Source organism: Indicator indicator, chromosome 29 (genome assembly GCF_027791375.1).
Source record: "Indicator indicator isolate 239-I01 chromosome 29, UM_Iind_1.1, whole genome shotgun sequence".
In the NCBI taxonomy this organism is placed as follows: Eukaryota; Metazoa; Chordata; class Aves; order Piciformes; family Indicatoridae; genus Indicator; species Indicator indicator.
In genome coordinates, this window is record NC_072038.1 from 13,120,088 (window position 1) to 13,136,689 (window position 16,602).

The 16,602-nt window shown below is 54.9% G+C and overlaps 1 protein-coding gene across 1 annotated transcript; it reads right to left on the reverse strand.

Annotated features, from left to right (window-relative positions):
• Positions 1-4,355: 4,355 nt before the first annotated feature.
• Positions 4,356-15,383, reverse strand: SPATA20 (spermatogenesis associated 20). The gene is given in 19 exon segments (XM_054393776.1): positions 4,356-4,892; positions 4,894-4,928; positions 9,259-9,265; positions 9,658-9,731; positions 9,852-10,051; positions 10,126-10,373; positions 10,696-10,864; positions 11,810-12,002; positions 12,138-12,347; positions 12,560-12,637; positions 13,118-13,219; positions 13,299-13,429; positions 13,528-13,659; positions 13,662-13,722; positions 13,984-14,127; positions 14,367-14,524; positions 14,905-14,969; positions 15,231-15,331; positions 15,333-15,383. Coding segments are annotated over 19 exon segments (2,292 nt in total). The 3' UTR covers positions 4,356-4,759.
• Positions 15,384-16,602: the final 1,219 nt, after the last annotated feature.

Genomic DNA, 16,602 nt, shown 5'->3' on the forward strand with positions numbered 1-16,602 from the left:
GCACCAACAGCCTCCCATCACTCCCCATCCTGCCGTGGGTGCTGCAGGGCCTCCAGCCATCCCTTCCCATCCCTTCCCATCCCTTCCTGCCTTCCCGGCACTGGCTGAGGTCAACAGTCTCATGAGAAATGGATGATTGCTGCAGTGCTACCAGGCAGGAGGGGAGATCTCCAAGTGTTAAAACAGGTTGAAAGCATCAGCCTGTGGCCACAGCGCCTTTTTGGAGCAGTTGACGGTGCACAAAACACCCTGGCACATGCTAAAGGCCATGGCAGCCAGCCTGAGAATGGCTGTAAATTCCTCTGCATGAGCCCTGAAGCATGTCTGCTCCTCTGTGCTCGGCAGAAAATCAGTGTTAAACAGCCCAGCCCTATCCTGCTTGTGTTTTCCCCCCTTGGAGAGGAGGCAGGCAGCATCTCCAGCCCACCTCCCCATCACATTGCCTGCTTGCAACACCCAGCAGCATCCCAACACCAACTCACAGGCAAGAGCAGAGCCATTAGCTTATCTCTGGGGTTCCCTTGCTCTTCAGTTTGGGGAGCACTGCCCTGAAAGGCAGCATTCAGGGTGCCCAGTTTATCCTGGCAAAAGAGAAGCCAGAGCACACAGTGGCTGTCAGAGAGGCTGAGCAGTGCACACACTCTGGGGCCATGGCAGTGGCAGATGGTTTGGATAGGAATGGTCATGGCACACTTTCATAGGAAGGGAAACTGAGGCAGCAGCTGAGCCAAGTGAGGTCCCCACACACAGAGCCCCCATGCTGCAGTATGGTGCTGCCCTTACTCCAATCCCTGGCACCAACCTGTATGGAAGACCAGTTTAAAAAAGGGAAAAAAAAAAAAAAGTACATTTTGATCAAGTATTGGCCAGCCTCAGCTTCAACTTGCCTTGTCAGGAATATTGGGATCCTGGAGGTGGGTGCAGTGCCAACACTGGGATGTGCAGCACAGTCAGCACAGTCAGCTTGCCCTCCAGCCCATGCTGCTGTTGGCAGGTGCTCAGGTGCCAAAGGAGGGTGGCTGCCACACAACACATGCCTCTAACCACCACCCAGTGCAAGGAGACCCCAGTAACCTCCCCCAAAATGCCCTAGAGAGGAGGCCGTGACTCCAGGGACTCACCACACCAGCTCACCAGCTGCAAATTCCTTTTGGGTGAATATCAGAGTAACTGGGCCTGGAGTGCAGGATAGGCATGGAGGGACCTCTCAGACCAGCCCCACATCTCTTGCTTTCCCTGCACGTACCTGACACAGGCACCCCAAATGATTTAGAGAATTTTCTGGCTTTCAGAGCAGCTGTGACCAGCACTTCCCAACCTCATCTGGTCAGCACTGCTGCAGCCACAGCTACCAAAACCTGACCAATTATGCTCAAAACAACCCTCAGGCAGGAGGTCATCAGCCACTCAGGCATGAGCTCAGGGTGCTCAGGAGTTAGCTAATTGTGGGCCCAGGTGTTGGCTAACTGGCCACCTAACCATGGTGCAACGGGGTGCTCAAGAATGACTTATCTGGGTGCTCACACCTGAGTTGGTTGTGTGTCTGGGTGTGAATTCGGCATCTCTGCCCAGGGAACCCACAACAGGAAGCACCTGGGTGCAGAAATTTCATTATCTTGCCAAACATACCTTCTCAGAGAAGCTGGAACTAGGGATGCCCAAATCATACCCCAACATGTGCCACATTAGTAGGGACAGACACTGGAGTAGGGTTGGACTTGGGCTTGGAGACAACCCCTCTCCATCCTCCCCTCCTGCAGATGCAGCATCACAAACAACAAACAGATTTCAAAGCCCCATCTCCCATTGATGTCACATCAATGCCACCACAGATAAAAGCTGAGACACATAGAACCAGTACCAGCTTTGCCAGGGAATATTAGAGAGAAAAACCTCTTCAGAGCAGCAAGGGTGGCCACCACCAGCACTGCCTTCCCCCTCTGCGCTATGCTGCAGACCCTCAAAAGGGGCACAATGGGTGTCAGCCGTCCCAGCTGCCTTGGTGAGCTGAGCAATGTGGTGCACTATAGATCCCCCAATGTAGGCATTACAAAACAAAATGCTGAAAGAGAGGGGTTTGATATTAAAAATCCCTCTGTCCACAGCTGCTGAGGCTTCCAGGTGATTGCAGAGCCCTGAGCAGACTGACAAACCCCTGCTGTGCCCTCCCGAGCAGCCTAGCACCCAACCCAGGTGTCTGTGGGTGAAAGCTGCACGTCGGTCATTTGATGCACTTGGGGGGTTGGGATTTTTTTGACAACTCTGCAGCTGAAGAGGAATGCCCCAAGCCTCCCTGGGGCACAGAAAGGGTGTCCAGTGGTACCCTGGGGAGAGTCTCTGGCAGCTGCCACATCCATCACTAAGGGAAACATGAGAAAGGGTCAGGAAAATGGCTTTTAAGAAGTGGCATGGGACTGCTGAGCAGTGTGACCCTGCTCCACCAGCCTCCCAAGAGCCTAGGCTGGCTGGGCAGCACCCTGCCAGCCCTGTCACTTATTAATCACCCCAGAAAACATCACTTGCAGTGAAATCAGTGGGTTAGGGACAGGAAAGTAATGAGGAAGGAAGCACCATAGGGAGAGTTTAGCTGCCATGGATGTACCATCTCCTGCAGTCAGATCCTCCTTCAGCCTTGCCTGCTGATGAGGTGCTCCCTTGGTGTCCCAGGGACAAGCCTGGTCAGGGGACACTGAGGGGACCAGCAAGGAGTGTGCTGCAACTGAGCTCAAGCAAAAATGCCTCTTGCCAAGGCTATAAAACTGAAAGGCTGGAGCAGCCAAGTGGTGCCAGGGAAGATAGTGTGGGACTGCCCAGAATGGGGCCACCAGCTCCCAGGCAGCAGTGAGGCAAAGGCACCAGGAGCACTAAGATGCCACACCAGTTACCTTATTGCAGAGCTTTTCTGCCTTTTTGTTTTTCTAATCTGAGAGGTGAGGCCAATTCACTTTGACAGAGATTCACAGCAATGTTTTTGCCTGGCAGCTGCTTATAGAGACATGCTGACAAGCAAGAAGGTGTGGGAGAAAGGCACCTTGTGCCACACAGGGCTGGTAGGCACTGAAATAGGCTTGCCACACCAGCCCCAGCCCTGTGCCACCTCGGGGGGATTGCTTGGACCCGGCCAGCCCCAAAGTGTCTGGGTTTCCCCACGGGGGTGCTCAGCACCTGCCCCAGTCTCCAAGGGTACTCTCCTGGTACAGACACAGCCCCAGCTCCTCACTCCTCGCATTCATGAGGATGGGTGCTGAATCAATCCTCACAGCAGAGATACCAATTTAAAAAATCCAAACCAGAAAAACACAACCAACCAGCCAAGCACACAGAAACCCAAACAACCACAAACCTAGAGGAAATCAGCCAGCCATTTGCCAACCCAGCAGTTTTCAGCTGGCTTTCCAGATGGCTTTCCAGAAACATTTCAGCTTTTAAAATGAAGAAAGGAAATAAAATGCCCTCCTGTTCCACAAGCACAGAAAGCATTCTCAAGATGAGGTGCAAAATTCCTCTTTGACTTCAAAGACATTTTGCCTGGTTGGTTACCCCCAGAGCTTGGCAAATCCCCCTGGAAAGCCAGCAGGCAGCACAGGTGACAACATCCAACTTACCGGGATGTGGGTGATGTGTCAGGGAGCCCCCGGTGTCAGAGGGACGCTGAAAACACATTAGTCACCTGTTTGGATGCATGGAGCAGTGGGGACAGGGGTTAGAAAGGTGGAACAAAGTTCATACTGCAGCAAAAGAAGCTTGTACTGTTGGCAACTGCATCCCACTTCTGCAGGTGGTTATCTCCCTCTGTTTGGCATGCAGATGCCAAGACCCAGCAGTGCTGTCCCGCTGGCTGGTGTCAGTGAGGCTGGTGAGACCCTTGGTCCAGCCTAGGCTTTGCCAGGAAGGTTCAGAGCAAACATTTCTCAAATGATTCCTTGTGCTGTTATTGAAACTTTCTGCAGGCAAAGGCAGGGGACAGCCTTAATCCTGAGCCAGCAGCATCCCCTCAGAGCACTCAGCTCAAAACCACAGCCACAGCCAACCTACCTCACCACCCACCAGCCCCTGCAAGCTTCACCTGTGAATCCCCTTGAGCCCCATCTGGCCCCACCATGGACACAGGCACTGACTTTTTATAAGGAGAACTAACTTTGAAAAGTGCTCTCACCAGCAGCACCAGGTCTCTGCCCCCTTGGCAAAGCCATGAAAGGTTTACCTGTTTGGAAGTGCTTAGGCTGGGTCCTGTGGCACGTTTTCATCACCAGTGGTAAGCAGCAGGGATTTTTGTATGCATTATAGATAAACTTCATATATGCTGCAAGCTACCCTGTAACACAAAAACACCATGGCTGTCATGACTGGCAGCACCTTCCCAAGCACTGCACTCTCCAGTCACCCAGGTGCTTTTCACAACATTATGCTGGGTTGCTATAGGAACCCTAATCATTTTCCCATCTGACTCCTCCATCAGCACTGGGATTTATATTTGTTTTCTGTTCCCTCCATGAGAAGAGGTGAGGAGCAAGCTCATATGCAGGAGAAGGGGATGCTCCTCGATGGGTGTCTCCTGGAAGTGCACACATTGTGGACCAGAGCTGTTTCTGTGGAGATGCCACCAGAGCAGCGGTGCCATCACAGCCTGCTGCCAGGAACCATATGAGATGCAGCTGATGCCCAGAGTGGCTTTATTACAGGTTTCTCCTGTGATTGCAGGCAGGCATGACAGTCTCTGTGCCCCTTGCCTTCCTGCAGGCAGAACGGCCAAGGGGGCTCACAGGCAGAGCATCCCACGCAGCTCCTGGGCAGAGGTGACAGGCAGGGAGCAGGTGAAGCTGCTGCAGAGGTAAGCGGTGGCTTTCCCATCCTTTCTCTCCAGGGATGCAAGGAAAGGCAACTGACAGTAGAAACCCACTGATGTCTCCATCTGCTAGTATCAGCACCTGCCAGAGAAGGAGCTGTGAAAGCTGGGGAGTGCAGCCAGTGGCAGCCAGCTGGTCCTTCCCTCCCCAGAGACATTCCAAGCACTGCCAGTGTCCTCCCACACACTTACCCCAAGAGGAGAGGGAATGGGGAGCCGAGGGGACCCACAGCAGCTCTCTCCCAGAATCCCACAGTGGCCACATCCCCATCACACCCATGCTGGAGAGAGTGTGTGTTCCACACCACCCCAGCAGCTTGGTCTCCCTTTTCTGCTCCAGATACCCAGCAGCTAGGGATGAAGCACATGAACTGGTGCAGAGCAACCCCTGTAGTGCTCCCTGGGGACTCAACCAGCCCAGGGCAGCTCCATCCTGCAAGCCCAGCTCCTCCAGGCACTTCCCGTGACACCAGCCAGCAGTGGGTCGGGGGCTCTCCTGCCTGACGTGGCAGCACCAGATAGAAACGACTACAGGACTGCCATGACAATTAGATTTTCTGAAAAAGAAAGTGTTTCTTAAAGCCTCAGAGCTTGCAGGCTAGTCAGGGGAAAGGCCAGGAGCTGGCAGGGAGCCTGGTGCTGACATGGATGCAAAAGGTGAGCAAAATGCTGGCCCCTCCCAAGGCCCGTATCTTGGCAGCTGTAGCACGTGGGTGTTCCTCACCTGCTCCTGCCCCAGCCCCACACACGCCCAACCATGGTGCTCACTGAGCACAGCTGTGCTCAGCACATACTCCTGCTGCTCACGTTGCCACTAGGCGTGGACACCAAATGCTGCTGGCCACAGCACTCACACCTCCCACCACAGCACACACACCTCCCACCACAGCACTCACCCAGCACGCTGCATCCTCTGCCACTGAGCCTGGGACCAGGAGCAAACCCACACCTAGAAAAGGGATGCCTATGCAGCCTCACCTGAGCCTGCCAGGAGCTGCCCTCACCCCTTGTTTTCTTAGGAGCTCATTGAGCCCACATGTCCTTACCCCAGCTAACAACTGCTGCAGTCCTGTTCTGTTCTCACCACATCTCCCACTCAGCCCCAGCCTTGTCTCACGTCTGGCTCATCCCATCTCCCCGCCTGCCTCCTGCTCCCCCCAAACCTCCCCCCTTCCTCTCCTTTGTCTGGAATTAATTCCAGAAGTGATTAATTACCAGTTCATGTCCAATCTGAAATTCATTATTCATTTTCTTCACAAGCTCCCTATGGTCCTGTTGTGGGGCCAGAATGAAGGCAAATAGCAGGCTAGCACTCGGCAGCTGAGCAGATAATGGGATCCTTCATAACTACCCTAAAAACTATTAACAAGGCAGGGATCTGTACCAGAAGCCAGGATCCAGACCTGGAGCAGGGATCCAGCCCTCTTCACTCCCAGCACTGGGACCCCCAGGGCACCAGCTGATGGCATCCACAAGGTTGCAGGAGCCCTCTGGGCATGGTTCCATTTACACCTGCGACCTCTGTGCCATTCTACCATCATCAAGGATTTTGATGTGAAGTTTGTAAGGAATTAATTACTGGAACGACCTAATTAGTTGTGCTCCTGCAGATCAGCCCAGCCCCCAGCACCCTGCCAATACGCAGGGAGCTGGGAGCAGAAGGGGACACAACAGTGGCATTTCCACAATGCCTTGGCTAAGCCAATTCCCAAAGCTGCTGCATTCCCTGTGGGGTGTGGAAGGAAAGATGGGGAGTAGCTAGGTGGGAAAAGCAGCAGCCACATCTCTGTACAGTGAGCACAAAGAGGGATGGCTGTTGGGATGCTGTTTCTGAAGGCAGTGTGACCCTCTGAGCAATGAGATTCTCCTCTCTTCTCTCCATCACCTTTGTAAGGTGAGGAGCCGTGGTTACTGCCAGAGACCAGCCTGTCCAGGAGGAATAAGCAATGGCACCAGGAAAGTCCCAACAGGACAGCACAGAAGAAGTGTGGCTCTGCCCCCTCCCTGTCACACTCCATTCCAACCAGATGATGCTGGAGAGACCAACTGCTCACTCATGACCTCCATGACTGCATGGAGAAGCAGCCATCACGACGGTGGGACACATCATGGGAGCTAGACTCAGTTGCCCTCATGGCAGGAGGGAGGTGGGATGAGGGAGCTTGAAGGAGTCCTCCTGCACCCACATGCTTGGGGAAGCAGAAATACGTGCCCAAGGGGCTGTGCTTTCCCTTCCTGCCATGTTCCTTCTGCCAGGAAACAAACCTAGTCTGTCAAATGGGACAGCTGCTGCTGACAGTCTCCAGCTGAAGCACCCCTCATTGCCCTCCCAAACTCCCCTCATACAGCCCAGCCAGGCACCACTGTTCTCAGGCAGATCCCGAGTACCTTGTGGCTGCTTCGCTCCCCCATGGAAATATCCACCCAGAGCACCCAGCCCTCCTCTTCCTCCCTGTCCTGAGGAAGGCAACAACTTAGGAGACATGGACCTGCCCCTGGAGAGCAAGCATTCCCACCAGCCATACTTGTTAACATCTTAGCAGGCAGGAACACAACTGCGTGGCAGGAAAGGAAATAGCTGTGTTTGCTCTGCTCAAGCCTCCAGAGCTGCTGGCAGCACCCCTGTGCCAGAGCCCGCTGGGGACCAACAGTTGAACCAGCTGTGAGGAGGGGGGCTCCCCACTGTCACCATGGCTCTTCCCATCCCTGCAAACTGGGTCAGGTACCATAATCCTTCATAGGGAGAGAGGAAGAGTGCAGGAGCAGAGGCCTCTTGCAGCACAGGAACCAGCACGGCCAAGGGTGCTGCTGGACAGGAGGTGGTGGAGCCCCCAGCCGCGAGCTGTGACCAGGCTCCAACACCAGTGCTGAACACCGCTGGGCACGTAGGCAGAGGAGCAGAGAAGACCCTGTGGGCTGAGCTGAGAGGAGAGAAGAGGAGATCCTGTGCTGACAGAGCAGCTCTCCACAGTTCACCCCAGCTGGGCTGGCAAAAGGCAACTGATGGTTTGGCCTCAGTACCAGCTCCCCATATGCTGTGGCTCAATATGCCAGCCCCTGGTACCACAACCCCAACTGAGGGGTATGAGTCTGACCCAGAGGCTGAAATGTTGACCCTCCCTTTCCCACAGCCCAGCTCTGCTTCCCTTTTCTCACCAGCTTTGCCAAGGCTGGCAGGTGCCAGGTACCAGCTGCCACACTGCCCTTTCCTGCCAGCTCTGTGAGCAGCAGACAGCTCTGTCCTCCAAGTGGCACAGCCCCTCCATGGGCACACCAAGTGACACAGCCCCAAGCAGGGCTGCAGAGGGGCAGAGAAGGGCAGTAACCCCAGCACATGGCAACAGCACAATAGAGTCCAAAGAGTGGTGATCAGTGATGCCTAGGCCAGCTGGAGAGCTGTGACCAGTGCAGTCCCCCAGAGATCAGTGCTGGGTCCCATCCTGTTCAACGTCTTCATCGATGACATTGATGAGGGGACAGATAGACAGAGTCTGCTCAGCAATTTTGCTGATGATACCAAACTGGGAGGCTTGGCTGAGACAACTGAAGGCTGTGAGGCCATTCATAGACTTACACTGAGAGCTTGGCAGAGGGGAACCTAATGAGGTTCAACAAGGAGAAGTTCAGAGTCCTGCACCTGGGCAGGAAAAATAAACTGCAGCAGTACAGGCTGGGAGGTGATCTGTGAGGGCTGGTGGACAGCAAGTTCTGCATGGGACAGCAATGTGTCCTGGTAGCCAAGAAGGCCAATGGTATCCTGGGGGGCATTAGGAGGAGTGTGTCCAGCAGATCCAGGGAGGTTCTCCTCCCCCTCTACTCTGCCCTAGTGAGGCCACACTTGGAGTATTGCATCCAGTTCTGGGCTCCCCAGTTCAAGAGGGACAGGGATATGCTGGAGAGAGTCCAAAGGAGGGCTACAAGGATGATGAAGGGACTGGAGCACTGCCTGGTGAGGAGAGGCTGAGAGACCTGAGGATGTTTAGTCTGGAGAGGAGAAGGCTGAGAGGGGATCTGATCAATGTCTATAAATATCTGAGGGCTGGGGGTCAGGAAGGAAGGGACAGGGACAGCCTCTGCTCACTTGTGCCCTGTGATAGGACAAGGAGCAATGGATGGAAACTGTACAGGAGGTTCCACCTCAACATGAGGAAGATCTTCTTTGCTATAAGGGTCACAGAGCACCGGAACAGGCTGCCCAGAAAGGTTGTGGAGTCTCCTTCTCTGGAGACTTTCCAGCCCTGTCTGGATGTGTTCCTGTGTGACCTGCACTGGATTCTATGGTCCTGCTCTGGTACGGGGGTTGGACTCAATCTCCAGAGGTCTCTTCCAACCCCTAACATCCTGTGAACAGCACAGCTGGGGACAAAGCTTTAGGGAAAAGCCAGCTCCTCCCAGCCAGAACAAGGCACTACCTTGCTGCTTCCCAGGGATGCAAGGGTGGCTCCAGGCAGAAGATGACCCAGACATTGGCTGAATCTGCACCAGGCATGACATCCACACAGCAATGAAAGGTTTTCCTTTGGGGATGCTGGGCAGAGGCTGAGAGTAGTGCAAACAGCAGGCAGCAACAGCAACCACTGCTGCAGCTGCTCCTTGGGCTGGGCTGCTAGAACTGTGTGCCAGAGAAAGGGGTGCAGGGGCCCTGTCAGCTGCACTTACAAATATGAAAAGGATAGGATGCTTCCCAAAAGGAGTCAGGACAGAGGAGGAGAACACATGTGCAGCTGCACTGAGAGAAAGGATGAAGGCACCAGCAATGCAGGTTGCAGAAGGGAGTGGCTGCACAGGGGCCCAGGTAGGGCTGGCAGGGCTGGCTGAAGATGGACTGGACACAATGCAGCATCTCTTTCGTGTCTTCTCCTTGGGGGTCCCCACAGATAATGACCTGTCCAGGGAGAGTGTGGGTGGCAGGAAGAAGAAAGCAGAGAGCTGTAACTACAGACACATGACCACCAAGTCCCTCTGTGGCAGGTCCCACAGGGGATACATAAGCCCCAGCCCATACTTGTTTGGGGGTGTGATGGAAGGCAGAGGTAGCCCAGGCCATCTCTGGCAGCGTTATTGGGATCTTCTGCAGCCTCTCTGAGAAGGCAGCCAAGATCTGCTCAGCTTTGTTCACCCACTCCATGCGGCCAGAGTAACAAGCTGCTTGGAGCAGGTTTGTCACTGCCACAGAGTTAGCAGTGGGCTCTGCTCCATCTTGGTCTGCAGGGAACAAAAGCTCCTCTGTCAGCCTCAGCATGCCACAGCTTGGTCCCCCAGCCAAGCACCACTCCTGCCCTCCCTAAGCTCCCCACACCATAACCCACATCCCTGAGCTCACCATCTGCGCAGGAGCAGAGAGGAGTCGCCAGCCTCAGTGGAGAAATATGCAAAGCCTTTAGGGTCCCAGAAAAGCTTGTCCTGCATGTGCTGGAGCTGCAGAGCCCACTGCAGCCAGCCCTGCTCCAGCGAGGCTTCATACAGGTCAAAGAGAGCCTGGATGATGAAGACATAATCCTCCAGGAAGCCCTGGATGGGCATGACACTACAGCAGCAGAACTGGAAGGACCATCAGTGTCTCTACACTGTCCAGGCAGGAAACGTCCACCAGTGCAGCAAAGCCCTACCCACTGGTCTCTGGTACCTGAGGACATGCCACATGAGCTCAACCCAAGATAAGGAGTGCTTATGCCACTTGGCTTGGCCCTGACTTTCTGTACAGCACAGGAGGGCACTAATCCACCCCAAACTGCATTGGAGTCAGTTCTTTGCAAGGCAAACACCTCCTGTCTGAAGGACAACTGGGAGTCTAGGCAGCACCTGCAGAGTGGACAACTGGTCTGTAGACGCTCTGTACCCCCGCTCACCTCTGCTCCACTGTGTTGTCTCTGCCCCGGTAGCAGCTCCGCAGCAACCTCCCACTGGTGGGGTCAAAAAGGTATCTCTGCAGGAAGGCAGCTGCCTGGGCAGCCTGGCTCACATACTCCTCCTTGGCCAGGGCTGCCCCAGCCTGGGCAAAGCCCAAGATCATGAGCCCTGGGTACAGACATGGGGACAGGCTCAGGGGGTGCACAATGAACAGGCAAGAGCATCACTGTCTTTACATTAAAGGATGTTTGGCAGGAAGCTCATCTTCCCTGAGGTTCCAGGCAGGTCAGGGCTCAGTCATTGGCTGTTCCACTTAGCTCAAACCATGAAGAAGATAACTTACTGTCACCAAAGAGAAGGGCACAGCACCTCAAGGCCAGCAAGAGCTAAGCCTTCACTTGTGGGCAGAAACAGGGCTTAAGAGTCTTCCTGTTTGCAGGATGTGATGTAACTCCTGTTCAAACCAGCTCCAGATCCAGCTACTGCTAGGAACAGTACCTGGGGTACTGCAGCAGGACACTGGGACAGAAGGACACAGAGTTGTGATTCTCCACTAATGCCGTAGTGGAGGCGGGCTCTGCACCCACATGGGTCTTCAATCCCCAGTTCATCCCCATTCCCAGAGCCCAGGCTGGGGAGCTGGGCTCAGCCAGGAAAAGAGTTTTGCTGCTCTCTGCTGGCAGCAGGGGAGGAAGGTAAAGACACAGCAAGAGCCCAATGCTGTGCAGCCCCAGGCCTCTTCAGATCACAGAATTGTTTAGGTTGGAAAAGACCTTTAAGATCGACAAGTCCAACTGTTAACATAGCACTGCCATGGCACCACTAAACTCTGTCCTTCAGCACCACCTCTACAGCGCTTTTCAACTCCTCCAGGGATAAAAGACTCCACCACTGCCCCTGGCAGCCTGGACCACCTTTTAGGGAAGAAATTCTTCCTAACAGCCAATCTAAACCTCCCACAGGCCTAAACCTCAGCACACCTGATGCCTCCATGGGGGACTGTGCAGTCCCAGCAGGACTCATTGCTACAAGCCCTGAAAACTGTGCTGGCCCTGGCCAGCAGCAGAGGGGTCCAGCCAAGGCCTACACCTCCCAAGCTGAGCTGCCCCTCACCTTTCTATGCTGCCAGCATCTTGGTGTCCAGGTGCAGCCGTGGCCGCTGTGCCCAGGCTGTGGACAGCCTCTGCCGGCCCTCCCGCAGCAGGACATCCACCTGCCCTGGCTCCAGCCCGAACCGGACTGCTGTCAGCTCCGGGGGGCACTGGACAATAAGGGCATTCTTGCCCTTCAGATCCTGATGGGGGTCCTGCAAGGAAAATCTTGCTCTATGAACACTGCAAGGCTGAGGAGTTGAACCACACATGCTTTGGGGCTGTTCTGCCATGCTCCCATGCCCAGGGGTGCAGGTACCAGCATCAGGTAGGTCTTTGCTCTCTCTCACCTTCATGGGGCTCACGCCAGTCTCCTTCACTCCATAGTGGTGCATGAAGACATCTCCCAAGGTTGTCCCCTCCGTGGCCCCCTCAACAAGGTCAGGAAGGAGAGTCCGGATTTCCTCAGCTGCCCACACAGAGAAAGCTCCTTCTCGTTTCTCACTGGATGTGATGACTGTGTAGGAATCAGCACCTTCTGCACTATAGAAACCTCCTGCCTGGGAAAAGAGCAACAGAGAAACCCTCCAGCTACTGGGGCAGCACCTTCAGCTAGCTCCCTGTCACTGCTGGGCTGGCAGTCTGGACAGCGAGCCACAGCAGTGCCCCAGACTGAGCTCAGCTGGGAAGGGAGGAAGGGAAAAGCAGCCCCAAGCTGTGTCCCAGTGCAGGGTAAGCAGCTCCCTGTGGCCCAGCTCAGGGAACAACCTACCTGGTCAGTCAGGTCCTGTGAGACATAGAGCAGAATGTCCTGGGCAACATCAGCAAAGAACTGATCACCAGAGATCTGTGGGAGGTATGGGGTGGACATCAATGTTAAAAGGGACAGGGGGAGGCAAGAGACACAAGAAGAGAGAGTAAGAGGTTCAGATTTAAAGAACTGGTAATGGAGGGGAAATACATTTGTAAGTCCAGGGATTTTAAACATGGGATGGATTCAGAGTAAGATCTCTGATAGAAATCTACACGCACTGGAAAGCAACCCTGAAGTAACACCAATTTCAGAGGCAGCTTGCAAAGAGCAGCCAGAAGGCTGTTCCTTCCTATGGTATGCTCAAAACTCTGGGGTTACACTGCCACGGATTTGTACAGCATTTCTGGATGAATACCAGTAGATAAAAGGGAGTACGGTACCACTCCATGCCCTGGGGATGGGCAACACCTTGGGGAACAGGCTTTGAAGCTGCTCCCCAAACCAAGGTAGCCCTCCCCAGCAAGCGCTCAGTGTGCTGAGTGATCCTCCCCACAGAGGGGCATCATGGCTGTACCTGAAACACTTGCTGTAGGTGGCTGTGAGCTGCCCCTCGTCATAGAACATCTTCTCAAAGTGGGGGACGTGCCAGTGCTGGTCAGTGGAGTAGCGGTGAAACCTCTGCCAAGACAGGGAGACACATCTCCACCTTATACCTCCTGGGCATGCTAGGGCTTTACATCTGAGGCTGTCCTCCTACCTGACCAATGTGGTCATGGATGCCCCCATGGGCCATCATCTTGGGGGTGTGCAGAGCCATCTGCAGTGCCTGGGCACCTTCTAGGGTTGTTCAGTGCAGGGCCCAGTACGTGAAGAGGAAATTCAAATTCACTGAAATACACAGAGAAAGTGAGAGGCTGTGGGGTGGGGTGTGTCCCCTCACTGCTGTCTGCTCCATGGCAGGGCTTAGCAACAGAGGCCAGACTGACCTGGGGTGGGGAACTTGGGGAATTTGGAAAAGCCATCGTTGTCCTTATCATAGGAGCTGGAGAGCTGTTGGAAACAGGTGGCCATTACTTCTTTGGATGGTGGGGGTGAATCCTGTCCTTTAACATGGATCTGTGTAGCAATGCTTCCAGGATCTTCTGGCTGTATTCCAACAGGACATCTTTGTTCTCCTTCCACTAAGACGTAGAGTGAGAAAGTTCTTCCACTTGTTGTCTCTCTGCTTCCTGCATTGCACCAGTCCAAACTGCACCTTCAGCTCTCAGCTCCCCTCCCCAGATCAGTTCCAGTCCATCTCTAACCCAATCAAAGCTCTGATGGAGCTCTGGGCTACTGTTTCTCATGAGTGTACCTCTTAACTGACACCCATCAAGACCAGACCAACTTCCCTGCAGCCCCTTTGTTCGAGCACTGCCTGCTCTTCCATTCCTGCTCCATACCTGCTCTGCAATTCGGAGCAGCACAGTCCGAAAGCCAATGCAATGAACTCCATCTTCAAGAGGGAAGTATGTCCCCCCTTCAAAGGGCTTGAGGTCTGGAGTCAACCAGACACTCATTGGCCAGCCACCTCCACCACTGGTTGCCTGAAAGACAAATCGTGAGTGCATCAAGATCACACAAGAGGCACCTCTCTGCATCCCTCCAGCTCTGTACCCCTCCAGCACATCCCAGTGCCTCACTTGAGGACAGATGTGTGCTTCTCTTCACCCTTGTGATTATACATGGCCCCATTCAAACCACCCAACACAATGGTTCTTTTTGCCTGATGAATGTGACCATGAATCAGTCAAAGCCTCCTGAGCCTTGCCCATGCCTCCCCTACCTGCACAAAGGTCATGTACACTTTGTCCACATCTGGCTGCTCTTCACGATCCACTTTAATGCATACAAAATTCTTGTTCATAATCATCTCCCCAATTTCCTTGTTCTTGAAGGACTCCTCCTCCATCACATGGCACCAGTGGCAGGTGGAGTAGCCAACTGAAAACAAGCTCAGGTGAGTGCGGAAAGGATCTTTTTGAGTAGCTGGACACATGTTATGGGAGATCACTCAGAGGTGGGAAACCCTGCTACAGGCTGCCACCCTAGAAAACAGATGGAGGAGAAAGGCCTCCTGAAATTTGCAGCACTCTCCAGATCTTGCTCCTAAAACCTGGCCAAGGACTCTGGTCCTTGATGCAGACCATCTTCAGAGAGAGCTATTAAAGCACACAGTCCTCTCCTGTTGGCAGGGAATTAGTGCTCAGTGTCGACCCTTACCTACACGACTACTTACACACCAGCTCAGGATGCAGCTTCGCTTATCTGATCAGCTATGGAATCACACATGGCAACATGCAATATCTCTTGTTTCTGGTTACCTGATAGAAATATAAGCTTGTTTTCTTCCTTTGCTTTATCAAAGGCTTCCTGACCCCAAGGGTACCTGTGGAAGGAACACAAGAAAGGAGCTTCAGGGGTTCACTGGTGCCAGAACCTGAGCTCTTCTAAAGCTGCCTGGAAAGCTGCTGCCTGGTGGCATTACGACAGCCAGGAACACAACCAGCTCAGGAACATGGATCTTGAGACTTATGGGGAGCTGCACAGGAGGCCAGGCTGCTTGACCTGCCATTGCTTCCACAGAAGTGGGCCCCTCAGCACGACAGGCACAAGGAGGAGGAGGAAGAAAGGCAGCAGTTGCTCTTACCGATCCACAGGGTTGTGAGCATGCTGCAGGAGATAGGGGGACTTCTCGTTAATCAGGCGGTTGGTGTGGTGCCGGACACGGGGGGCGCTGGTTGTCCCCGCTTGTGGACACGGCCGTGCTCCCCGTCAGCAATGTGCACTTGCAATGCCACATGGGCTCAGAGCCTCCTTGCATGCCAAAATGCCATGACACCCCAGACCAGCACCACCTCCACCTCAGCTGCTGTCAGTGTCCAGCATGGCCCCAGGACAGAGCGCTGCTCCCTGTTACTCATTCCCCGTGCCACTGGAGTGCCGCTGGAGGGACCACTGGGCTGGGCAGCTCTGCTGGGGCTTAGTCCACCTGGTTCCTTCCCTAGGACCCTGCAAAGTTCTCTCCACTTGCTGGAAGCTCAAGAGAGGTGGTTCCCTGGCTCACCACAAGCATGGCCCAGGGACCACCACCCCCAGGCTCCCTCTCCTCCACCTCCCAGCCCACCATCAGCATCCTTACAGGGACACAGCGTAGGTGAGGCAGGAGCAGCTGCGGCATTTAACCCGTGTGTCCTCAGAGAGGAAAACCCACACCCGTGGGCACATGGGTAGGTGCAGCGTCAGAGTGGCACAGGCTCTTCATAGCAAGGAAAGGAGTGGACCAGAAAGATTCTCCTGCTGCTGGCAGGAAGCAAGGCTAGGGTGCAGGAATGAAGGGCTGGGGTGCAGGGTGCTGCAAGGATGGGGTGGGGGGGATGCGGGAAGTGCAAGGACGACACAGAGGATACAAGAGGGGTTCAGGGATGCAGAAAGGATTTAGAGAGGATGCAGGAGGATGCAGAGAGGATGATGGGGAATGCAGGAGGGATGTAAGGGTGGAAAAAGGATTTAGGAGGGGGCATGCAGGGGAGATTTAAAGAAGGAGCAGGAGGTGTACAGGCTTTGTAAGGGTGCGGGAGAGTACGGGAGGATGTGCAAGGAGGACGCAGGGGACACAGGAGGGGGAGGCAGGGACGGTGTCGCAGCAACCGCTGCCACCAGCCCGCGGCCGCCCACCCCCGGAAGCCGGGCTCGCCTCTCCCACCGTTCCCCTCAGCCTGTTACCTGCGAGCCCGGCCCAGCCACACCGCCAACATGGCGCCAGGACAGGGCGGAGCCGCCGCCGCCCCTCCTCCCATGGCCCGGGCCCGGGCCCGGGCCCGCCCCGCCCCGCCCCGCCCCTGCCCGCCCCCACCCGCCCTGCAGCCGCACACGGGATCGATTACAGCGTTTTATTGTCTCGCAGGCAGCCCAGGGCCGGCGCTCTCAGCAGTGCCCAAGTACCGGCCTATCCCGCAGACCCCCATTCCCCCATGAAGGCCCGACCGCCCCCGCGGGGGCCCTGCCTGGAGGGTCTAAAA